The sequence below is a fragment of the Anolis sagrei genome, chromosome X, assembly GCF_037176765.1.
Source record: "Anolis sagrei isolate rAnoSag1 chromosome X, rAnoSag1.mat, whole genome shotgun sequence".
NCBI lineage: Eukaryota > Metazoa > Chordata > Lepidosauria > Squamata > Dactyloidae > Anolis > Anolis sagrei.
In genome coordinates, this window is record NC_090034.1 from 73,428,401 (window position 1) to 73,455,539 (window position 27,139).

Sequence of the window (27,139 nt, forward strand, 5' to 3'; positions counted from 1 at the left end):
CGACTTCTACAAGCAAGGTGTTGACAGTTGCTTTAAAAGATGGGAGCACTGTGTGTCCCTAGGTGGCACCAATGGAGAGAAGGACTCATAACTGTACCAAGTTTCATTGTTTCAAGTTTCCCAGTCCACAGCAAGTGGGTCAGGGGAAATCTTTAATGAACACCCCTTGTAACTTTACGAATAGCAACATTTTTAGACTTCATTACACACAGATTTATAGGTGACAGTAGGTGTGTTAGTTGTGCAAGAAAACCCTAAATACACACCATGGTAACAGCTTCATTAGCCCCCAAAGTTGCAAAATTCATCATGCTAGCTTTCAAGGCCTACTGGCTTTGTATCAAAAGCTAACACCTTTTGATGGGGTTGAGAAAGATTTAATAGTCACAACGGATGATTTGGATTTTATTGCCCCTTGATTTGCAATATAAAAATGTTAGTATTTTGAGAAATGGAAGAAAATCCCTACTGCATGCACAATTCTTCCCACGTGCGTACCAACTCCATTTATTTATTAACAGAACTCACAACAAATTCTCCTTTCTCCAGCTATCTTTAAACCATAGCCAAGTGCGATAAGATAAATCTCCTTTGGCCAATAGGTTCCCAAACTGCACAGTGAATCAGAACTGGAAACAATACAGAAGTAAAGTACATGTCATTGTATTCCAACTCACATCAACCCCAGCCAGCATGGTCAATGCTCAAGGATGATGGGAGTTGTAGTCATGCAACAATTGGAGGACTGCACTTTTACCAAACCTGAGGTAAAGTCTTGCATATGTTTGCAAAAAACATATACCCAAACTTATGCTTTCATTATTTAAATGAACACTTCTGTGTAGCAGCTGGACTATTTGTGTCTCGGCTCATGTTTTCCCTCCCCGTCACCTTTCTACCCCCATTTCAGGCACTACGAGTTCTTCTCGTCATGCAGATGCCACTGTCAATTTTTCTAGGAAGTCCATTCTTTTGTTTTCCAGCGCTTCCAAAAAACCCTGGACTCTCTCTTCCCGGTTGGCCCTTAATTCCTGCAAGAGTGTCCTCCGTCTCTGAGCGTCTGCACAGGATGCAGACCCTTCCTCCTTCAGCTTCTCCAAGATGCAGGCCTTGTCGGTCTCCATCTGCTGCCACTTCCTCTCCTCCAGGTATAAATCCCTGGCTTTCTGAAAAGTGGAAAAAATAATAATGATACACTAGTTTTTAGAATTACCTTAAAGTATAAAATCTGTTCTCAACCACAGATTTTAATGGGCCAAACTCTATTTTTTTGGCTAGATTCCACAAGAATTATGTTTCTAAATCTCATGAATTGCCTATGAAAAAGGGTGGTGAATACCCATGATTATGTACAGATGAATTTGAAACAATGTCTAATTGATTTCCAGTGAGAATTCCTTCCAAGTATACCTCAAAGGTAAATTATCATAATATCACAATCAAAAAGGTAAAGAGTCAGTATGTCATTATGTTTTTCAATTCTGTTTATTCCAAATTCAGACCTGTAAAATTATGCCATTCTTCCACATTTGCAGGTAATATAGATATACTAAATCAGGCATGAGCAAACTTTGGCTTGTCCAGGTGTTTTGGACTTCAACTCCCACAATTCCTAACAGTCTACCACTGCTAGGAATTGTGGGAGTTGAAGTCCAAAACACCTGGACGGCCAAAATTTAGGCCATGCCTGTACTAAATGATGTAATCATCCACCAAACATAGGAAGCCCTTTATTTATTTATTTACAGCATTTATATTCTGCCCTTCTCACCCCAAAGGGGACTCAGGGTGGATCACAGAACACATACATGGCAAACTTTCAATGCTGTTAGACATACAGGACAGGCTGATAGAGGCATTTTTCCAACCTCGGCATACTGGAGGCTATGTTTGACTCTGGTCACGGGGGGTGCTGTCGCTCTATCATCTATGATGACGAGACTTTTTTTGATCACAGACTTTCCTCCTGTTCTTTGATCACTGGTTTTTTTATGGTGCCGTAAAATACCTCCCAGCTTAAGTGGTGCCTAATTTTTCTACTCACAGCTACAGCTGTTTTCAAACTGGTTAGGTGGACAGTAAGCTGGGCTAAAGGTCGGATGCTCACCCTGACCCGGGCTCAACCTCCCAACCTTTTGGTTGGGAAAGATCTATTGCTGCTGGTGATTAACCAGCTGCGCTAAAGTCCAGCCCTTTACTCTAACAGCTATGCAACAGTAGGATGGGTTGTTTCAGTGAATGGAGACCTACAAACAATTGGATGGCCATCTCAAAGGATTGCTTTAGCTGTGCCCCGTAAATCAGTAAATTGGACTAGATGGCCCTTATGCTTCCTTACAATCTTATGATGTAACATGTGTGTCTAAAATATTCTTGATTTTATATATACGTATTAATTATTCCTGTATTTTCCTCTTATTCCCTCCTGGATTTTATTAATTAAAGTGCAGAATTTAAAATAACTTAGCAATAAAAGTACATGAATATTCTTGCATTGCAATATTTTTTTTGCACAAATTTGCAGTGAAGCTAGGATGTCCAAGGGATTGAGCAGCAAGCTTCTGGGGGAAAAAACTCATTTGAAATTTTTTAGTAGATTTTAGTAAATTTTTAGTTTAGTAGTGGAAAAACCCAGTCAAATCTTGACACATAAACCTTTCCAGTGAAATTGTACAGCTGCCAAGATTGGACATAGGCAATACGGGTTTCCTAAATCTTCCACCAGGCAGATTTCTGTAGATAATTTAAAGTTTGCCCATCTGCCCCACCCTCTAACTTGCTATCCTACCTGCAAAGCACTGTAATTCATCTGGAACTGAAGGATAGCTTCCCATAAATTCCAGAAAGAGTATTCTGGCCACAACACAGGCTGGAACACCAGGCAAGAATGGGATGTCTGAGGAAAGAAAGACAAGGATGTAATTAGATGGTCCATGAAAGAAGAAAAGGGGATGAATTATTATTATTATTATTATTATTATTATTATTATTATTATTATCTGTATTTATATCCTACCTTTCTCCCCAAGGAGACTCAAGGCAGCTGGAATACCTGGAACAATTTTCCAACTATTTTGCCTTGGTTCAAAACTAGAGCTTCCGTTCATGCTGTGCTAGGTCCATCAATATCTTGGGTTGTGCATTATAACATTGTCTACTAGAGGACCCAAATTATTAATGTATTTCTTGAAATGGGGCCTAGCAAAGTAGATCCTGCTGGTCAACATAAGTAAAGGTAAAGGTTTCTCCTGACATTAAGTCTAGTCGTGTCGGACTCGGGGTGGTGTGGCTCATCTCCATTTCTAAGCCGAAGAGCCAGGGTTTTCTGTAGACGCCTCCAAGGTCATGTGGCCAGCATGACTGCAGAAGTGGTACCTATTGATCTACTCACATTTGCATGTTTTCAAACTGCTAGGTTGGCAGAAACTGAGGCCAACAGCGGGAACTCACCCCACTCCCCGGATTTGAACTGCCGATCTTTCGGTCAGCAAGTTCAGCAGCTCAGCGGTCTAACCCACTGTGCCACTGGGGGCTCCTTAGTGGTACAGTACAATATAGTAATATATATTACTAATACTGTGCTATGCTAATAACACAATACGTTCTCTGACCACAAGAAGCACTGCCTGAATATCAAGCAAAAAGTGGGTGCTAGAAACAATATCATACAAAAGCTGACTGGCACAACCTGGGGATCACAACCAGACACAGTGAAGACATCTACCCTTGCGCTATGCTACTCTGCTGCTGAATATGCATGCCTAGCGTGGAACACATCTCACCACGCTAAAACAGTGGATATGGCTCTTAATGAGACATGCCGCATTATCACGGGGTGTCTGCACCCTAGACCACTGGAGAATGGAGCCCCTGGTGGTGCAGTGGGTTAAACCCCTGTGCCGGCAGGACCGAAGACCGACAGGTCGCAGGTTCGAATCCGGGGAGAGGTGGATGAGCTCCCTCTATCAGCTCCAGCTCCTCATGCGGGGACGTGAGAGAAGCTTCCCACAAGGATGACAAAAACATCAAATCATCCAGGCGTCCCTTGGGCAACGTCCTTACAGACAGCCAATTCTCTCACACCAGAAGCAACTTGCAGTTTCCAAGTCACTCCTGACACAACAATAACAACAAAAAAAAAACCACTGGAGAAATTACACTGTCCAGCCGGTATTGGACCACCTGACATCCGCCGGGAAGTAGCAGCCAATAGTGAAAGGACCAAGGCAGTGACATCTCCAGATCATCCCTTGTTTGGGTATCAGCCAGCACATCAACAACTTAAATCATAAAATAGTTTTCTAAGATCTACAGAGACATTCACTGGAACACCCCAGCAAGCAAGAGTCCAAAAGTGGCAGGCTCAAACCTAGAACCTCAATCAATGGCTGATACCAAATGAGAGACTCCCCCCTGGGCACACTGAAAACTGGGCGACTTGGAAGGTGCTGAACAGACTGCGCTCTGGCACCACGAGATGCAGAGCCAACCTTAAGAAATGGGGCTACAAAGTGGAATCCACAACATGCGAGTGTGGAGAAGAGCAAACCACAGACCACCTGCTGCAATGCAACCTGAGCCCTGCTACATGCACAATGGAGGACCTTCTTGCGGCGACACCAGAGACACTCCAAGTGGCCAGATACTGGTCAAAGGACATTTAATCAACTACCAGCTTGCAAACTTTGTGTTTTGTCTGTCTGTTTTGTTAAAAATGTAATACAACTGTCTGGTTGCTCCTGACACGATAAATAAATAATACAATATATTGTATGTATATATAATATTGATCATAATATTATAATGTAATGCAATATAATACTAATAATAACACAATACAATATAATAATTATCTATTTATATTACATGCAATATTACTAATAATATTGCATTATGGTGGTATAGTACAATACAGTAAAATATAATACCTTTCAGTTAGCAAGTTCAGCAGCTCAGCGGTTTAACCAGCTGCACCACCAGTGGGTCCTTGGTCAACATAGGAGACAATGTAATTAAGGTTTACCTGCCAGAGCATGAAATCACTAAGCCGGACTTCTCCGGAGGTTCTGATCAGGATGTCTGGGTGAGGCGATTTGGAGCTGTACAGGCATTTGTCGATTAGCGATTCTGACACATCACTAAGAGAAAGAGACACAAGAACTCAAGTTACAATTGGCATTCTCATGTATAACCAACATGCCCATTGCTAAGAAAAGCAGGTCATAAAAGCAGTTCTGCTCACTCAGGTATCTCATATCACAAGTAGCAACAAACCAGATGCCTCCTAAGAGTCAATGCAAAGTTAAAAAGCATCACCACAACTTGCAGCAGTGAGTTCCACAAGTTAGCTAAGGACTATGGCACACAAGATTTTGGAAAAATATATTTGGGGGCTGTAACTTATAGAAGTCTTATGTTAGTTAAAAGTAACTTATCCAAGATTCCACCGAAATCAAGCCCAAAGTAATTGAATAGGGAGGCAGATATATGCTTCAGGTTAAACAACAAGGTGCCTCTGAGTGCATGAATTTGTGGTCAAGATAAGAACGTAGTTCATAGCTCCTTTCATAACCACAAAACTCCTGGTTTTAACTGAAGGGTAAGATACCAATTTTTCTGAACAATTGTGTTCTTCTATATTAACGTATCCAGGAACTGCTTTCTACCTCTCATTCCAAGTTGAAGTAGCAATTTGGAATCATCTGATTCCCTCATGCTGTTTGGGAATAATGGTTTCAGTGTACATGGAAGGTGTCAGAAAAGTAATGCAACTGGTGAGCACTGATGGGTATTTGGTTGTGGTTTTTTGTAGTTTTGCAAAACCAATAACCAGTAGAAGTTAGACTAACAACTGGAGAGCTGAAGAAAGGCCAGGTTTGTTTATTTATTTAACTTCTATACCGCTATTCTCAGCCCGGAGGCGACTCACAGCGGTTCAAATTCTCCTTCCCATGTTTCATATTTCTTTTGCTGGTATTTTCAAGAGCTGTGTATATTGATTTTCCTAAGGTGTCTGCTTGGATATTTTGGTAAGCAAAACTAGTTTGTGATCTAATGGTAGATATCTGGATCACTTCGAAGTAGGATGTTATGAAGTTAGAAATTATTACTGTTTGGCACTTTTGATTATTTATTTATTTAAAAACTTTATATTCCACCCTTCTCACCCCAAAGGGGAGTCAGGGCGGAGCCCAACATATACTGGATATGGCAAGCATTCGATGCTGGAACATAAAATAAACTATAAATATACATAAATACTAAAATCAATTATCTCCACTTTAAAATCAATTGTTTAAAACCATCTCGGATCAGCAGGGTAAAGTTTCCTATTGTTGCCTTACTGCACTGTCCCAAAGGCTTGGTTCTACAGCCAAGTTTTTACCATCTTTCTGAAGGACAGGAGGGAAGGGACTGATCTAATCTTGTCAGGGAGGAAGTTCCATAGCCAGGGGGGAATCACTGAGAAGGCCCTCTCTCCTGTCCCCACTAGTCGCGCCTGTGACAATGGCAGGACTGAGAGCAGGGCCTCCCCGGAAGAATTTAATCTCCGCTGTGGTTCATAGAGGGAGATGCGTTTGGACAGGTAAACTGGGTTGGGGCCATTTAGGGCTTTATAGGCCAAAGCCAGCACTTTGAATTATCCTCAGTAGCTAAGTGGCAAATAGTGGAGCTGACATAACATTGGAATTGTGTGCTCCCTTTATGCCGCCCCAGTTATTAACCTGGCTGCCTCTCGTTGGACTATTTGAAGCTTCCAAACATTCTTCAAATGCAACCACATGTAGAGTGCATTGCAGTAGTCTATCTTAGATGTATCAAGAGTGGACCATCGTGGCCAAGTCTGATTTCAGAAGGTACAAGTGCAACGGGCGCACAAGTTTTAATTGTGTGTAAGCCCTCCCTAGCCACTGCCGCAGCCTGAGGTTCCAGGCTCAGTGATGAGTTTAGGACAGTGGTTCTCAACCTGGGGTCCCCAAATGTTTTTGGCCTTCAACTCCCAGAAATTCTAACAGCTGGTAAACTGGCTGGGATTTCTGGAAGTTGTAGGCCAAAAACATCTGGGGACCCCAGGTTGAGAACCACTGGTCTAGGAGGACTCCCAATCTGTGAACCTGCACCTTCATGGAGAGGGTAACCCCATCCAGTACAGGCTATAACGCTATACTCTGTTTGGCCTTGCGACTGACTAGGAGGACCTGTCTTGTCTGGATTCAGCTTCAATTTGTTCGCCCTTGTCCAGACCGTCACCGTGACCAGGCACTGGTTCACTGCTTAAATAACGCACTCACTCATATATATATGAAATGAAGATGGCCTGGGCTAACAAGAACTGCCCAAGCCTTGGGATGAAAAATCATGAGCTCATTTCAGTTGTTGTACCCAAAACCCATTTCCATGCTGAGAGGCATCATTTCTGCAATTCTACATGTCCATGTTTTGCACTTGACTCCAGTTAATGGAGCTCTGGGTTTTGGTGAGACACAAATGTATATCTTACAAGAATGAAGCATGCCCTGCTATGCTTCGGAAGTTTAAACACACATACTTTTTAAATCTTTGGAAAATTATCTACCAAAGGAAGGGCACTGATTCCTTGCTGGCACAAGGACCAGTCTATCAAGAGCATGAGCACAGTGGCATTTGGGAGGGTTGACAAGGACTAGCCAGTCAACATTGTGTGAATCTGGTGACTGCCACAAGAACAAGTTTCATCCCCGAGAAGGAGGTAGGAATGAAAAAAGCACATAGTCCTAAGCCTCAAATGTGTAAAACTGGTCTCGCATCTGAAATCATATGGGCTATTATTTATTTATTCACTGCATTTATATATCATTCCTCTCTGCCCGCAGACAACTAGGGACGGTTTACAGTTGGTACCAAGACCATAAAATACAATTTCAATATAATAAAACAATTGAATAATAAAACCATAACAGAATCAATAAAATCAATAAAAACATGTATCATGCATATATACAGATTTACCTGGGTTGAAGCAGCCCTTCCTCGACACCCCAAGCCAGCTCTTTAACCGCATTGCTGATTTCTTCTCTCGATGTATACGCAAAGGCAATATTCAAGAAACACCTTTTAAGAAAAATACAAGAGAGCATGGGTTGTGTGGACAAAAGACCAGCTTTTTAAAGGTTTTTAGTGAACCTCTGGGAGCTCATCAAACCGAAGTTCATGTTTTATGGTTGAAATAATTCGTTTTTATTGTTAGATACAACTTAAGAGAGTAACTACTTGTGCAATTTTAGATTTTATTTAATAATTGGTTGTTTGATGTTTGTTGCTTTGGAATCGGGTGGGTTGCAAATGAATTTATGTTTACACTTTTGGTGATGCACTGAATGTTTGTCTCTATGTTTTTTTGTTTTGTTTTGTTTTTTTGAATTCGCCCTGAATTCCCTTGGGGAGATAGGGCAGAATATACATAAATAATAATAATAATATCAGAGAATAAAGACAACTGAGCTGTCATTTTGAATTTTATTTGCGAGAATCAGAGGACAAGGCAGGAAAGTGTTTTTGTGCAAATGAGAAGAAGTTCAAAGAAGCACAAGAGGACTCACGTATTGTACTGTTTTGTTGCCAGCACAACCTTGGCAATCAGCTCCTGGATATCTCGTGGCAGCAGAGGTAGGTCTCCAAGGATTCGGACACACACCCCATGCTTTTCTAAGTTTTCTCTACAAAGCGTGAAAAGATAAGTGAAGTCAAACAAAGACAAGTCACACCTTTTCAATGCCAATAAATGCCTGAGATTCCTAAGGGCAGTTTAGTTGACCTTTGGTCATCTAGAGAGGTTTCCAAAAGAAGTTGTTTGCACCTTGAAAACAGGAGTGAAGAATCAAGTATCAGAGGCTAACAACTTGTATTTGGCATGAGCTTTTATAGACTAGGTGCATTTCTCTAGATGCATTGGGCTGCAGTTCATCTATATAAATAAAAATGTAATGTTCGCTTGTAGGATTAACATAACTCAAAAACCATTGGACGAATTGCTGCCAAATTTGAACACAAGACACCTACTAACCCAAGGAGTGACCATCACTCAAAAAATTATGATTTTTTCATTTGGGAGTTGGAGTTGCTGGGATTTATAGCTTACCTACAATCAAAGAGTATTCCACCAATGATAGAATTGAACCAAACATGGCACAAAGGACTCCCATGACCAACAGAAAACTCTAGAAGGGTTTGGTGGGCATTGACCTTGAGTTTGGGAGTTGTAGTTCATCTACATCCAGAGAGCACTGTGGCCTCAAACAATGATGGATTTGAAACAAACTTGGCACGAATCTTCTATATGCCCAAATATGAACACAGATGGAGTTTGGGGGAAATGGACCTTGATATTTTGGAGTTGTAGTTACTGGGATTTATAGTTCATCTACAATCAAAGAGCATTTGGAACCCCACCAACGAGAGAATTTGGGCAAACTTCCCACACAGAACCCCCATGACCAACAGAAAATACTTAAGGCCATCCAATCCAACTCCCTTCACAAGAGCAAGAAAATGTAATCAAAGCCCTCCTGACAAAGCCATCCAGCCATAGATATATATAGATATGATTCACACACAGAGAGATATAGTATCATAGATTTGAAAGGGATCCCTAAAGAAGGACAATGATATGTTGGATGTTCCAGAGTAGGCAAATCAGACAATCTCCACATCAACACTGACAAAGAAACCACAAGAAATACTGTTTATCCACAAGTATAAAGACATTTTATATATGAGAAACCAACACTTTCTCATTAATTTATTTTCCAGATCACTAGGGTGGGCCACAGCAACGCGTGGCAGGGGACGGCTAGTAACACAATATGCCAATTGTTGGTTTAGATGTGTCATAAAGATCTCTATTTTTTTTTGCTGCAACAGATAAATTCAGCTACCATCTTGAACAGGCCTGTAGCCAGGATTTTGATTTGGGGGGGGGGGGGGCTGAGGATCTACCCTAGCAAACCTTTGTATCGTTATCCCAATACCCTCATGCATATGGGATATATTGAGCATGGTGATCATGATATGAATAAACATATCTGTTTAAATAATGTATCAGTAAGGCCTTCTTGCGGACCACCCTGAGAATTTGGGGGGGGGGGGCTGAAGCCCCTCAAGCCCTCCCCTCCTCCCGGCTACATGCCTGATCTTGAAGATAGTAAAATAGGAGATATTTGGAATGGTTGAACATAATACATCACAATGATTTCCTTAGAAAATGAGCCAGGAGAAAGGAAACAAGGTGGCAACAGATTTGGCGTCTTCTTGCCAAAATATTTAAACTCCATATACCTTATAAATATATGTAAGATACACATAATGTGGGAGCCACAACTTAAGGTTAGTCTGAGTTGAAAATGCATTACTGAATTGATTGCATGTGAATGCAGTTAGGCTACTTGGGCTATACCTCTATACATACTGATCTGAGAATAAGCCCCACTGAGTTCAATGATTGTGATCTCGAGGTAGACAAAATGCTCCAAAAACATCTCTTTGGGGTGTAGAAGGCGTTCCAACATGTTTGGAGGCCTCTTGGACTTCTTTCTTGGTCCTTTTTAAACCTTTAAATGTCTCAAAATGTCTACTAGGGGACCCAGAATGTCTACCAGGTGACCCCCAAACATGCTCTCAAGATTAACAAAGGATATTTGGGTGCAAAAATTTGTGGGGTTTGTGGGAGCAGGTGAAATTCTCCATTCAAGCAAATATTATAGCCCTGTGCAAATTTCATCCAAAGATGGAAATGACAGAAATTTTCATCATGGTTTCCTAATTGTAATGCATACAGAAAAGGTCACATTCCTTAGAAAGGTATCCATAAAGGTTTACAGTTGCAAGCAGTAGAGAAGGGTCTTACTGTTCTTCTAGAAGACGAGTGAACTTTTCTCTTGCCAATTGCATCAGGCCATCCACTTCTTCTCGGGGTCGCTTGAAATTTTCAATACTAAAGGCATAAACTGTGACTTCACGAACGCCCAGACTCAGGCACCACTGCAATGTCTGTAAGACAGGGCAAAAGAGGGCACTTAACACCAGTTGAACCATGAATTAGTTAATGGAAAAGGGTGAGACCTGGCTCTAGTACAAAGTTGTGCAACTAGGAGATTGCTAAAGGCCTTTGTGGTTGTTGTTTGCCTTTAAATTGTTTCCAGCTGTTGTTTATGCTGATAATAACATAGTCTGTGCACATGAAGAAAACCTACAAGCCACTCTAAACACCTTTGCAGAAGCATATTAGAAGCTCGGCCTCTCACTGAACATGAAGAAAACCAACATGCTCTTCCAGCCGTCACCAGAAAATGCCTCTCCAATGCCAAAAATACAGCTTAATGATATAACATTAGAAAATGTTGACCATTTCTGTTCCCTTGGCAGCCCCCTCTCCACAAAAGTCAACATTGCCATTGAAATACAACATTGCCTGAGCTTTGCGAGTGCAGCATTTTTCTGAATGTAGAGGAGAGTGTTTGAGGATCGGAACATCCGTAAGGAGACCAAGGTGCTTGTTTTTAAAGCTATTGTCCTCTTCTATACACCTGCAAACGTGGACTGTCTACAGACACCACACTCAACTCCTGGGATGATTCCATCAGGACTGCCTCAGAAAAATCCTGCAAATCTCTTGGGAAGTCAGACGGACAATTGTCAGTGTGCTGGAAGAAGCAAAGACCACCAGCACTGAAGTGATGCCCCTATGCCATCAACTCTGCTGGACTGGCCATGTTGTCCGAATGCCTGATCACCATCTCTCAAAGCAGTTACTATACTCCCAACTCAAGATCGGAAAACTTAATGCTGGTGGACAAGAAAAGAGTTTTTAAAATGGGCTTAAACCTAACCTTAAAAATTGTGATATAGACACTGAGAACTGGGAAGCCCTGGCCCTTCAGCATCCTAACTGGAGGTCATCTGTGACCAGAAGTGCTGCGGAACTGGAAGACGCACAAATGGAGGGTGAAAAGGAGAAACTACCAAGAGGAAGAAGGCACATCAAGCCAACCCTGACCGGAACCACCTTCTACCTGAAAACTGATGCCCTCACTGTGGAAGAACATGCAAGTTAACAATAGGTCTCCACAGCCACCTACTTAGGTGATCCCTCGTTGTTCAAGTATGATGGCCTTCCAAGTGTAATGTCTTGGCAGTGGATCCACTGCCAAGACATTACACTTGGAAGGCCATCATACTTGAACAACGAGGGATCACCTAAGTAAGTAAGTAAATTGTTTACAACTTCTGGCAACTCTAAGCTGAACCTATCATGGGGTTTTTGGGACTATGTTGTTCACCAAAGGTAGAAAGAATTTCAGCCCTACGGATGTGAGAGCTGGACCTTAGAGAAGGCTGAGCGAAGGAAGATAGATGCTTTTGAACTGTGGTGTTGGAGGAAAGTTCTGAGAGTGCCTTGGACTGCGAGAAGATCCAACCAGTCCATCCTCCAGGAAATAAAGCCCGACTGCTCATTGGAGGGAAGGATACTAGAGACAAAGTTGAAGTACTTTGGCCACATCATGAGGAGACAACAAAGCCTAGAGAAGACAATTATGCTGGGGAAAGTAGAAGGTAAAAGGAAGAGGGGTCCGACCAAGGGCAAGATGGATGGATGGCATCCTTGAAGTGACTGGACTGACCTTGAAGGAGCTGGGGGTGGTGACGGCCAACAGGGAGCTCTGGCGTGGGCTGGTTCATGAGGTCACGAAGAGTCGGAGACGACTGAACGAATGAACAACAACACAGAATTTGCTTTTCATGTGGAGGAAGTCTTCTCAATCCTCACAATCTGTAGTATAGGCCCAAGAAATCATCCTTAACAAAATACTGAAGTTATTAACTTGTGTATATGAATTTGTGTCCCGGCATTGAATGTTTGCTGTATATGCTGTGCTCCGCCTTGAGTTCCCTTTTAAATAAATAACTGGTAAGTGGTGTCATTGCTAATGACATTGCCACCTCCAAAACCATCCCTCCTCAAGGGATGATATTGAGCAATTCCAACATGAACACATCCCAAACAAGTTTGTGTTCTGCAACCTTGTGGGAGAAAGCAAACAACTTCCTTTCACACGGCATCCAATTTAAGGATCAGTAAAGAAATATTAACAAGACATTTCTGTTCATAGGTATTGAAACATTTCCTAATCCAAACTGATCTACACTTCAAATAAAGAATCTACAGTTAAGAATCATAGCGTTTACGTGGGAAAAATGACTTGATGATCTGTTTAATCTAAACGTTATCTGTGCTTCAGAGGGCTAGAGGTCTTACAGAAATGCTCTTCCTCAACATTTTCTTCTCAAAGCAACATAATGGGTTGGTCCAATCCTTTTTAGAATTCATGGATTTTGCAAGGAGATTCCACGGGTGGAGCTACACACATCAGAGAATTAATTCAGGATGTGCAAGGGGAGCCAATACAATAATTGCATATACTTTAACATAATATGCAAATGAGCTATTAACTCCTACATAAAACAAAGGTTAGGAATATTCAACTGCTCATTAGGTCAATAGTAGTGAAAGGCTTATTTCTTACTGAGATTGTCTGAACTCTCCTCCCTTTCTTCACAGCACCTAGCTAGAAGAAGTGTCTTCATAGCTGTGGTCTCCACTTGGAATTCCCTTCCTGATTATTTTCATAGAATCACTGAGTTGGAAGAGCCCTCGTGGGCCATCCAGTCCAACCCCGCAGGAAAATCACATTCAAAGCACTCCCAACAGATGGCCATCCAGCCTCTGCTTAAAAGCCTCCAAAGAAGGAGCCTCCACCACACTCCAGGGCAGACAGTTCCAATGCTGAACAGCTCTCACAGTCAGGAAGTTCTTCCTCATGTTCAAGTGGAATCTCCTTTCCTGTAGTGTGAGGCCATTGTTCCTCGTCTTAGTCTCCAGGGTAGCAGAAAGGAAACTTGCTCCCTACTCCTATGACTTCCCCTCACATCTTGATACATGGCCCTCATCATGTCTCCTCTCAGCCTTCTCTTCCGCAGGCTAAACATGTCCAGCTTTTTAAGTCGCTCCTCATAGGGCTTGTTCTCCAGACCCTTGATCCTTTAAGCCCTCCTCTGGACACATTCCAACTTAGAGTCAACATCTTCCTTCAACTGCGGTGGCCAGAATTGGAAACAGTGTGATTCCAGGTAACGTGGTCTGACCAAGGAAAAATAGAATAGAGGGGGAGCATGACTTTCCTGGATCTAGACACTAGACTCCTATTTATGCAGGCCAAAATCCCATTGGCTTTTTAAGCCGTCACATGACATTGTTGGCTCATGTTCCCCTTCCTGTCCACGAGGACTCCAAGATCTTTTCCACATGACCTGCTGTCAAGCCAGGCATCTTCCCCATTCTGTATCTTTGCATTTCATTTTTTTCTGCCTAAGTGGAGTATCTTGCATTTGTCCCTGTCGAACTTCATTTTGTTAGTTTTGGCCAATTATCTCTCTAATCTGTGAAGATCGTTTTGAGCACCAACTGCTGCTCTGGCCAGAGTGAAGAGGGGGGGGGGGGCGGGGGCAGAAGACAGTTCCATCTTGCCTCCTGTGCTTTACTAACATAATATAATATATTGTATATGCATAGAATATTTATAATAATATAATGTAATACAATATAATACTACTAATAATAACAATACTATAATTATATATTTTATATTACATGTAATATTACTAATAATATTACAATATAATGGTATAGTACAATATAGTAATATATAATACTGATATTATACTATGCTAATAATATAATATATTGTATGTATCTATATATCTTGTAAGCCATTCTGAGTCCTCTCTGAGGTGAGAAGGGCGGCATATAAATGTTGTAAATAAATAAATAAATAGATTCTGCTCCTGTCTTCTGGAATATTAGCTATCCATCCCTATTTGGTGTCCTCTGCAAACCTTATCATGCCTTCTAACCCTTCATCTAAGTCATTAATGAAGATCATGAACAGGACCAGGCCCAGGACGGAACACTCCTGATGGCACTCCACTCGTCACTTTTTTCCAGGGTGAAGAGGAAGCATTGGGGAGAAGTACCCTCTGGGTTCATTTCATCAACCAATTACAGAACCATCAAACCGTAGTTTTGCCTAGCCCATATTAGACTAGTTTGTCAGAAGGTCATGGGGGACCTTGTCGAGGGTTTGAGGGATGCTATCTCCTCAATGGGATTTCATTAAGATTTCATAACTTGTTCAGGTGACATGTGGATGATGTGGAGCTTTTAATACCTATTCTAAACTGCGGCACCTCTTCCATTCTATTCGTTTTTATAGGGGCTTGTTTAGCGGGTTAATTGCTTTGAATGTCTCTACAGTTTTGAACAAACTTGATCGTTTACTAGTCTGCGAGCCTTCATACAATATTGCATGGTTGGGAATCTCCTTGTCCCTCCCTCCAATATTGTTTAGCTACAACTACATATCAGCTCTAGGACCAGAACCAATACTGGTAAAGCCTGATGGGAGTTCCAGTCTAGCAACTCCTGGAGGGTCATTTGTCTCCCACTCCTAACACACTATATCAGTCTCTCTGTCTTATATCAAACCAGTTGTGTTTATCCCAAACCTCTGAATTCAAGCACAAGTATCCAAGAGAAAATCCCCTGGGTGTTTACCTGATGAAAAAGGAAAACATGTAACAGAAGGAAAGATGAATCTTTTTTGTTCTGTTAGCAGCGCCATGCTGGCATTGGAGAGGGATCTAAGTCGGATTTGGACACAGACATCCCATTTTGCCTCTCTCCATGCCTTGTATCATGGGCTTGTGGGGCAAATAAAATCTCCATGGCCAGTGATCATCTTCTAAGAGGGTTGGGGTGTGTCTGCAGGTTGCCACTCCTGCCTGAATGAGTGATGAAGGTTGACCTACCTCCGCTGATTATGAGACACTGTAACCTGGTTGTCTGGTTATGCCTCCCACTCTCAACTCTCAGGCAATAGGTCACAGCAACCTAAAAAACCTGTGTCTAACTTGTCTCCTTTTGCTGTTTACATATAGCATCTTACAGTTCGAAGGGTTCAAAAAGGTCATCTAGTTTAGCCCTTGCCAAGCAGGAATACGCATCTAAAGCACTCCCTAAAGGTGCCTGCCCAACTCAGTTTAAAGGCCTCCAAAGATAGAGAGTCTGCCACCTTTCAAGGCAATTTATTCCACTGCCATATTACCTTTATTGTATTTTGTCACCTTTGGTTTCATGTGTCCGCCATTTTTTATTTAACGACAGGCATATAAAGGAGGCCCCAATGGTGCAAGCAGGTTAAACCACTGAGCTGCTAAACTTGCTGACCGAAAGGGGAGCGGGGTGAGCTCCTGTTGTTAGCTTTAGTAAAAGGTAAAAGTTGTCCCCTGACATTAAGTCCAGTCATGTCTGACTCTGGGGTGTGATGCTCACCTCCATTTCTAAGCCGAAGAGCCGGCGTTGTCCATAGACACCTCCAAGGTCATGTGGCTGGCATGACTGCATGGAGCGCTGTTATCTTCCCGCCAGAGCGGTACCTATTTATCTACTCACATTTGCATGTTTTCGAACTGCTAGGTTGGCAGAAGCTAGGGCTGGCAGTGGAAGCTTATGCCGCTCCCCGGAGTCGAACCTCAGAAAAAGAACACAGGATGACTCACCTGTGCAAGTTTTGCAAATCCCTGTGAATGCCCTTCCAGTTTCTTCACCTTATGTTTCTGGGCATAACGGCGATTGCCATCCATGATGAATGCAATGTGTTTAGGCATTGGCCCTGCCTGAATGTGGAAAGCAAATAGAGGAGAGGTAGAATGAAAAGCAATTTGATTTTACATTGAACATCTAACAACCCTTTGCCGTCTGGAGCCCATGACATATTGGACTGCAACACCCCTCATTCCTAATAATCATGCCTGAGGATGATAGGAGTTGCAGTCCAACAGACCCATAGTGCTGGCCTGGAAATGAGAGAGAAGGCAGACATAAAGGGTCAAGGATTACAACAGAACTAAGAAATACCGGTTGTAGAAACACCGGGACTCATATGTGTTTCCAAAATGAACAATTAAAAACCTCCCACGTCCTCCCTTTGAATATTAGTTGTACAACCTGGAGAACATTCAGAAAACTGGAGCCACTGTGTAAAGAAAGCCACTATGGAACACTTAACAATTTAGTAGAAGAAAATGATAGACTTGGAACAAGGTCAACTCCCATGACTGCAAATGGGAAAAAGTGCCTCTGATGTGCAGTTCAGAGTGGCCACTCCCAGGCTCTGAACATAGTGCTGAGGGAGTATTTTCCTTCTTTTTTGGTCCCTGCGGGGGCCGCAATACAAGGGTTATTCGGAAAGTAAGAAGATTTTTTTAATACAAAAAATGAATATATTTTAATAATATATTATTATTATTATTAAAATATATTTTAATAATAATAATTTAATAATTACATGGATTATAGCATAGGGATTACATTGTTTTTCCACATAAGTACCATTCCATTAAATACATTGTGTCATCTGTGCAACAAGTTTTTTTTATGCCTGTGTCATAGAAGTTTCCTGTCGCCTTTTTCAGCCAGTTCATCTTTTCTATTTTCACCTCGTCATTGTCAAAAAAGTGTTTTCCACCCAGGTGTTCATTCAATTTAGTGAACAGATGAGAGTCACTGGGTGCGGGACTGGGGCTATGAGAGGGGTGACTTCAAACATCCCAACCAAATGAAGTCAACAACTCTTGTGTTGCATGCATGGTGTGCGGACACGCATTGTCATGAAGGAGACAGACTCCTGCCATCAGCATCCCACCACATTTGTTTTGGATGGCTCTGCAAAGTTTCTTCATGGTTTCACAATATATTCCGTACCCATTTTGTCACATGCTGTCTTGACATGACGCCCTCTCCATAAATTGAAGCGATTTTGCGATGAATCGCATTAGTGTTCATGCCCTTAGCCTTTAGGTAGTGTATTACAGCACAAACTTCACACTTGGAGGGAAATGGAACGAGGACACTCATCTCTAACCTTCACTCCTACACGACTGGAGAAATTACACTGCTTAGCCGGTATTGCACCACCTGACATCCGCCGGGAAGTAGCAGCCAATAGTGAAAGGACCAAGGCGGAGACATCTCCAGCTCATCCCGTTTGGGTATCAGCCAGCACGTCAAAGACTTAAATCTAGAAATAGTTTTCCAAGATCTACAGAGACACTCACTGGAACACCTCAGCAAGCGAGACTCTAAAAGTGGCAGGCTCAAACCCAGAACCTCAACCAATGGCTGATACCAAATGAGAGACTCCCCCCTGGGCACACAGAAAACTGGGTGACTTGGAAGGCGCTGAACAGATTGTGCTCTAGCACCACGAGATGCAGAGCCAACCTCAAGAAATGGGACAACAAAGTGGAATCCACGACATGCGAGTGTGGAGAAGAGCAAACCACTGACCACCTGCTGCAATGCACCCTAAGCTCTGCCACATGCACAATGGAGGACCTTCTTGCAGCAACACCAGAAGCACTCCAAGCGGCCAGCTACTGGTCAAAGGACATTTAATCAACTACCAAACTCGCAAATTTTGTATTTTGTCTGTTTGTGTTGTTTTGTTAGAAATGTAATACAATTGACTGGTTGCCCTGACACGACAAATAAAACCCCAACGCCAGTTGATGAACTACTGACAACTGGCACTGCTCGTTCGCTTCTGCTGGCTTCCCGCTATACGGGAGTGATACCAACTTCTCCCCAAGAAAATTCCACGCAAGAGCTACGTGCCTTGTAACATTACTTTCCGGATAACTCTTGTACTTCTTTTTAGACAGGCAGGGCTTTGAGATACATATTGGTCTGACACTAAAAGTTATGTGTACATCCAACTATACTAGGGTGCGTCTACACCACAGAATTAACGCAGTTGATACCTCTTTAATTACCATGGCTCAATGGTAAGAAATTCCAAGAGATTTTGCAAGATCTTTAGCCTTCCCTGCCAAATACTGCTGGTACTCCACCAAACTATAAATCCAAGGATTCCATAGCATTGAGGTATGGCAGTTAAAGTGGTGTCAAACTGCATTAATTCAACAGCATAGTTGCACCTATGTCTTTTACTATTGTGTCTTTAACTGTGGCAAACAGGTGTGTTGTCTGATTAAGTTTCAACTGTTTTAATTTTACTGGCAGGTTACTTACACTTTTAACTTCTGTATGACGTGACTTTATTTACAATTAACTTTTGTAAGGTGTGTTGAGTCCCAAACTGGAGAAATAGTGGACTAGTAATGATGCAGCAGCAGTAGCAACTACTGTTCCAACAACATGGCTAATCAGAGATTCTGGAAAATAAAATCCAAAACACTCCTCCAAAGTCACCCAATTTCCCATAAATGTGCCCCCAAGTCTCTAATCAACAGAGAAATTCTGCTTCCATACCAGGTGGTTACGTTTAGCCATCACGGTTAGCTGCTGTTGACAGAGCCATTCTCTCTAAAAGAAATCCTACAACATGGATCATCAAACTTTTCGGATTTCCCATCCCATCATTCCTGATCACAAGTCACACTGGTTGAGACTGACTGGAGTTACAGGTTCAAAAAAAAATCTGGAGGGATCCAGGTAGGAAAAGACTGCTCTAGATGTCTTCCTGCTTAGATATACACACCTTTCACATCTGTCTTCACATTCATGTGCAAACGCTGAACTTGAATGTTTCTAAATATGCATCACTTTAACACTTACCTTGATGATACTGGCACAGAATCTCTCCAAGAGGGACAGTTCTCCCTCTCGTATCCACGACATTCTCCTTTCTGTTCAGGATGCACACCTTGAAATGAAAACAAAGTTTGAATTTATACAAACTGAAGAGGAAATTGTACCAGGGAGCGGGGCTATATATGAATTCTGAGACACAATCGTACCAGGTGGTTCCATATGGACAGCTTGTTGAACTGCTACTATCAGTATGGTCTGCTGTAACAGGATTAAAAAACCTGTTTACTCCAGACTGGTGCACACTGTATTCACCTTCACCAAAAGGCTGTCTTTGCCATCATATTGTTCTGGTTATATAGTTAAATTCATTTTCTTCTATATTTAAGGAGTTTTAATCTATTTTTTGTTCCAAAATTAGTTTTAAACATTTAATAAATACCTATCAGTAGAAAGGAGCCCCTGGTGGTGCAGCAGGTTAAACCGCTGAGCTCATGAACTTGCTGACCAAAAGGTTGCCGGTTTGAATCCAGGGAGTGGGGTGAGCTCCCGCTGTAAGCCCCAGCTTCTGCCAACTTAGCCTCAGCTTCTGCCAACTTAGATGTTCGAAAACATGCAAATGAAAGTAGATTGATAGGTACCGCTTCTGCGGGAAGGTAACGGCACTCCATGTAGTCATGCTGGCCACATGACCTTGCAGCGGATTAAACTGCTGAGCTGTTGAACTTGCTGACCAAAAGATCTGCAGTTCGAATCTGGGGAGCGGGGGGAGTTCCCGCTGTTAGCCCCAGCTTCTGCCAACCTAGCAGTTTGAAAACATGCAAATGAGAGTAGATTGATAGGTACCGCTTCTGCGGGAAGGTAACGGCACTCCATGTAGTTATGCTGGCCACATGACCTTGGAGGTGTCTACAGACAACACCGGCTCTTCTGCTTAGAAATGGAGATGAGCACCACCCTCCAGAGTCAGACATGACTGGACTTAATGTCAGGGGAATCCTTTGCCTTAAGGCACCAACACTATTTGGTAGAGAAGGCTAAAAACCTGGAAAAACTCCAAAAAAACTTCAATGATTCCATAGCATTGAGATGTGGCAGTTAAAATGGCGTCAAACTACATTCATTCCATGGTGTAGATGCTCCCTTACTTGGAAGCAAGTCCCATGGACTACAACATAGTTTATTTCTCACAAGACATGTATAATTCCCATAATGAACTACTTTCTGAAAAGATATAAGGAAGGGCCTGTGATATTCCTGCCAAATAAGGCCTTAGCTTTTTAGTAAGTTGTGTGTAATTTATTTAAAAGGAGGAAACACAAATGATTAAAAAAATAGTCTCCTTAGGGGATTTTGTTTCTTGTCTCTGTATGTCACAGATGCAAACCACACACATCTGTTAACTAGGAAAGGACCTGTGGGTAGACTTTCTGAGGAGGTAGAACCAGTCTGAGAAGGAAGGATTTAATTTCACTCTCCTCATTTAATTGGACCATGAAAATTAGTATGTGTTATTGGTTTGCTTTGAAATGTCATTCCTCTTCTCTTTCTGTGCAAGAGGGGTGGAAATACTTAAAAGCACAGTTGTGGTCATTTCTTTCCCTGCATTGCCATTTTGCTCATTTGGATGATGCCAACATTTCCTAGATTTACAAGACAAGGAGACACTAGAATTAGCATCCTCAAATAGTTTTCTAAGATCTACAGAGACACTCACCGGAACACCTCAGCAAGTGAGAGTCCAAAAGTGGCAGGCTCAAACCCTAAACCTCAACCAATGGCTGATACCAAATGAGAGACTCCCCCCTGGGCACACAGAGGACTGGGCGACTTGGAAGGCGCTGAACAGACTGCGCTCTGGAGCCACGAGATGCAGAGCCAACCTTCAGAAATGGGGCTACAAAGTGGAATCCTCGACATGCGAGTGTGGAGAAGAGCAAACCACTGACCACCTGCTGCAATGCAACCTGAGCCCTGCCACATGCACCATGGAGGACCTTCTTGCAGCAATACCAGAAGCACTCCAAGTGGCCAGATACTGGTCAAAGGACATTTAATCAACTACCAAACTCACCATTTTTGTATTTTGTATTTATTTTTTTTGCTTTGTTCTGTTAGAAATGTAATATAACCAACTGGTTGCACTGACACGATAAATAAATAAATAAATAAATAAAGCATCCTCAAGCACAGTTTATCCTCTGATCTGAAATGCTTGGGACCATTTTCATAATTGGTATTTGTATTTTGGAATACCTATATCTCCACATACATACATAATAAGATAATTTTAAAATAGGACACAAGTCTAAACAGGAAATTCATGTATCTTTCATAAACACATTGCACACATAACGTGAAGGTAATTTGGTACACAATAATTTTATGCATGAAACCAGGTTGTATATCGAAACATCAACAAGCAAAGGTGTCATTATTTCAGCCACCCAGGCGGCCAATTTTGGTTTTACAATTCCAGATAAGGGATGCTCAATCTGTACCACTTTGGTCTTTCTCACGTTAGCACTATACTATGTTGAGTTAGCACAGTTGTCACATTCCCTAGAACTTTCCCTTGGTCCTGTTCAAGGCTGCAAAGATGCCCAAGCTGGCAAGTGTGTTTAGCTCTCACTAAGGAGAGAACCTTTGAGTTGAGCTATGTCATCAGGCGTGGGGCTGAATACTTTATTTGAAACAAAGCTTCAGAAATCCTGTATGTAGAAAACTATGGATTGCCATAGTATTGAAGATTAGGCTGGGAAGCCTACACTTGATAACTTTTTATGTATAAGGATTTTTTTAATGTTAATGTTTCTCAACCTTCCTAATGCCACAACCCCTTAATACAGTTCCTCAGGTTGTGGTGAACCCCAACCATAAGATTATTTTTGTTGCTGCTTCGTGACTCTCATTTTGCTAGTGTTATGAAATCGTCATGTCAATATCTGATATGCATTTTCATTCACTGGACCAAATTTGGCACAAATACCCCATACTCCCACATTTAGATACTGGTGGGGTTGGGGGGAGGGTATTGATTTTGTCATTTGGGGGTTGTAGTTGTTGGGATTGATAGTTCACCTACAATCAAAGAGCATTCTGAATTCCACCAATGATGGAATTGAGCCAAACTTGGCACACAGAACTCCCATGACCAACAGAAAATACTGGAAGGGTTTGGTGGGCACTGACCTTGAGTTTTGGAACTTGTGGTTAGGTGAACTACAACTCCAAAACTCAAGGTCAATGCCCACCAAACCCTGCACTGTGGACTCAAATAATGATGGATCTGGACCAAACTTGTCACAAATACTCAATATGCCCATGGGTCAAAGATCCTCCTTCAACTGAATGCCTCTGTCAACTGAGAAGTATACTGAGTTCAATAGGAGTTATTCCCAAACACATGTTTATGCTATGACAACCCTGCAAACACCTGTGAAAAGCTATAGAGACTAGAAAGATTTATGACTGTGAAGTTGATGCCAAGCTAACCATGTGAAATCAGTATCCAAGGCTTCCATAGCCCCCCCCCCCCCCCCCCCCCCAGGGAACCTATCCAGACTATCAAACTTCTCCAAACCTGAAAGAGGCCAGAAGTTGACATCTGAGTTAGAAAAAGTGGCAATTTAAAATACATCAAACAAGGTAGCCTAGCCTCATGACATATTTGAAAGGTGAACCCTCACTTCTGGACACAAGAAACAATTTACTACTTTGGCCAGTAAAAGGATAATAGAATCATAGAGTTGGAAGAGACAATATAGGCCATCTAGTCCGACCCCCTGCAATGCAGGAAAAGAACAATCAAAGTACCACTGACAGATGACCATCCAGCTTCTGTTTAAAAGCCTTCAAGGAAGGAGCCTCCATCACACTCTGTGGCAGAGAGTCCCACTGTTGAACAGCTCTTACAGTCAGGAAGTTCTTCCTGATGTTTAGCTGGAATCTCCTTTCCTGTAATTTGAACCCATGGCTCCTAGTCCAGAATGGTTTAAAGGAGGGTTTCCTAAACTTTTTCCACTCACAACCCCTTTCTGCTTGAGGAATGTTTGCATGGCACTGAGTATACAGTTATATAAAATAGGTATATGAAGTAAATATTTATTGATAACAAAATCAGCATTTGCAAGGCTTATTAAACAGGCTGATGTTCGTTTTTATGAAGTATAGCTGAAGCATCTTCTGCAGAAAGGACTGTAAACATCCCACTTCACCACACTAGAGAATAAATCCACTTTAAATCTGCTTTCTGACTCCTGCAGAATTCTGGGGTTTGTAGTTTAGTGAGGTTGTTAAAGGCTCCTCCCTAAACTACAAACCCCAGATTTCTGCAGGAGGCAGAAGCCAGATTTAAAGTGGATTCATTTTCTAGTGGGATGAGTCCCTAAAATAGCTACTATGTCATAGAATCCTAGAGCTGGAAGAGACCTCGTGGGCCATCCAGTCCAACCCCCTGCCAAGGAGCAGGAAAACTGCATTCAAAGCACCCCAATAGATGGCATTCCAGCCTCTGTTTAAAAGCCTCCAAAGACAGTGTTTCCACCACACTCTGTGGCAGAGAGTTCCACTGCCTAATGTTCAGGTGGAATCTCCTCTCCTGTAGTGTGAAACCATTGTTCCACATCCTAATCTCCAGAGCAGCAGAAAACAAGCTTGCTCCCTTCTCCCTATGACTTCCCTTCACATATTTATACATGGCCATCATAACTCCTTCCAGCTCTTTAAGGTGCTCCTCATAGGGCTTATTCTCCAGACCCTTGATGTTTTTAGTCATCCTCCTCTGGACACCTTCCAGCTTCTCAACATCTCCCTTCAATTGCAGTGCCCAGAATTAGACACAGTGTGATTTCAGGTGTGGTCTGACCAAGGCAGAAGAGAGGGGGAGCATGACTTCCCTGGATATAAGCACTTGACTCCTATTTATGAAGGCCAAAATCCCATTGGCTTTTTATGCCACCGCATGACATTGTTAGTTCATGTTTAACTTGTTGTCCACTATCCTTCATCTAAGTCATTAATGAAGGTGTTGAACAGGACCAGGCCCAGGAAGAAGCCCTGCGGCACTCCACTTGTCACTTCTTCCCGGCAGGCTGTTAAGGAATTGTGGGAGCTGAAGTCCAAACCGACGAGGATGAACCGACGAGGATGTTAAGATCGTCCGGGGAGGCCCTGCTCTCGGTCCCGCCTGCGTTGCAGGCGCGGCTGGCGGGGACGAGAGACAGGGCCTTCTCGGTGGTGGCCCCTCGGCTATGGAATGCCCTACCCGTAGACATCAGGCAGGCCCCTTCGTTGCTGGAGTTCCGGAGGAGGGTCAAGACGTGGCTCTATGAACAGGCGTTCGGTCAACAAGGCAACTGAACTCATGAAGACGGTATAAATGAACAAAGGAATGGTAGAAGGATTATGAGAACGGAATCTGATTTTACTGAGGCGTTGATGACCACGTTGTTTGTCTTGTATTGTCTGTCGTGTATGTCGTGTTTTAATCTGTCATTGTTATATAAATTGCACTGTAAACCGCATTGAGTCGCCGATTGAGGCTGAAAAATGCGGTATAAAAATGAAGCAAATAAATAAATAAATAAATAATAAGTCCAAAACACCCCTAGGACCCAAGTTTGCCCATGCCTGTTGGTATCAGAGCCTACAGTTTAAGAAGCAGGGTTTTTTTTTTTTTTGGATGTTCAGCACTCCCGCTCCCAGGAGCTTCAGCCAGCTTGACAACCAGCCAGGATTTCTGGGAGCTGAAGTCCAAAACACTTGGAGGACCAATGGCTGGGAGCCACTGGGAAAGGGGGAATGGGTCAACCAAAAGTCCCATAAAGCTCTTCTCAGCCCCCAGGTTCCCCACAAGAGGTACAGACTGTCATCCAAGACTACTGTTTTGGGTCCTTCCTTTTTGGGATGTCAGTTTTTGGGATGTCAACAAAGGCTCACAAGGCTGGCTCTGCTTACCTAGAAGTGAATCCCTTTGATTTTAACGAGGTGGGCGTGCAGGAGGTGGCATATATAAGGCTCCACTGTAAACAAGAGAGAAAGACAGAGTTGGAAAAAGAGGACAAACACATACTAAAGTCATGTCACACAGAAGGGAGAGAGGCGGAGGCAGCCCCCTAGTCCAGGCATGGGAAAGGTGTTTTGGACTTCAACTCCCACAATTCCTAACAGCCGGTTACTTTATTTAGGCGATCCCTTGTTGTCCGAGTAGGTCTTCCAAGATTGGTGTACTGGCGGTGGGTCTGTAGGTGACTGTGGAGCCCTATTCTTGATTTGCATGTTCTCCTGCAGTGAGAGCATTGGTTTCCAGGTGGAAGGTGGTCCTGGTCGGGGTTGGCTTGATGCGCCTTCTTCTTGGCATGTTTCTCTCTTTCGTCCTCCATTCGTGCCTCTTCAAATTCTGCAGCACTGCTGGTCACAACTGACCTCTAGCTGGAGCGCTCCAGGGCCAGAGCTTGAGCACTCCAGTTCTCAGTGTCTATGTCAGAGTTTTTAAGGTTGGCTTTAAGGCCATCTTTAAATGTCTTTTCCTGCCCACCAACATTCCATTTTCCATTCTTGAGTTCAGAGTAGAGCAACTATTATTATTTATTATTATTATTAACTTTACTTGCACCCCGCTAGCATCTCCCGAAGGACTCAATGCAGCTTACAAAGGCCAAAGCCTCAAAAACATAGCATAACAAATTGACAACTTAAAGCAAATCAAAACAATTAAACTACTATGAGAGACAGTGGTCAGACATCCGGACAACACGGCCGGTCCAGCGGAGTTGATGGTGGAGGACCATCGCTTCGATGCTGGTGGTCTTTGCTTCTTCCAGCACGCTGACATTTGTCCGCTTGTCTTCCCAAGAGATTTGCAGAATTTTTTGGAGGCAATTTCGATGGAATCATTCTAGGAGCTGCATGTGATGTCTGTAGAGTCCACGTCTCGCAGGCGTATAGCAGGGTGGGAGAACAATAGCTGTATAAACAAGCACCTTGGTCTCCCTACGGATGTCCCAGTCCTCAAACCCTCTGCGCTTCATTCGGAAAAATGCTGCACTTGCAAAGCTTAGGCGGTGTTGTATTTCAGTGTCAATGCTGACTTTTGTGGAGAGGTGGCTGCCAAAGTAGCGGAAATGGGAGGCTGTTAGGAATTGTGGGAGCTGAAGTCCAAAACACCTGGAGGGCTGAAGTTTGCCCATGCCTGCCCTATTCTGTCTTCCCTTCCTCCCTTTTCTATCTAAGGGAGTCAAAGTAAAAAGAAAGAGAAACAAGGCGACACTTCATAACCTCAGGCCTAGCACAGAGGGAAAGATCCCCCTCTACTACTCCCAGTTACTCACCTTCCTGCGTGGAAGCAACACAGCCTCCACCTCCTTCTCCTCTGGCTACTGCTACTGCTCTGCCAGCAGGTATGACGTGCTCTTCCGCATATGTTACTAAGACCCG

General features: G+C 42.7%; 1 protein-coding gene across 1 annotated transcript; it reads right to left on the bottom strand.

Annotated features, from left to right (window-relative positions):
* Window positions 1–392: 392 nt before the first annotated feature.
* On the bottom strand, window positions 393–27,139 carry DHDDS (dehydrodolichyl diphosphate synthase subunit). Its single transcript, XM_060784482.2, has 10 exons — window positions 27,034–27,139; window positions 25,661–25,725; window positions 19,730–19,817; window positions 16,651–16,767; window positions 10,883–11,025; window positions 8,580–8,696; window positions 7,990–8,091; window positions 5,024–5,138; window positions 2,789–2,896; window positions 393–1,166 (listed from the first exon to the last, which is right to left on the bottom strand). The coding sequence occupies exons 3-10, from the start codon at window positions 19,790–19,792 to the stop codon at window positions 930–932; spliced, it is 1,002 nt and encodes a 333-aa protein (XP_060640465.2). The 5' UTR covers window positions 19,793–19,817; window positions 25,661–25,725; window positions 27,034–27,139; the 3' UTR covers window positions 393–929.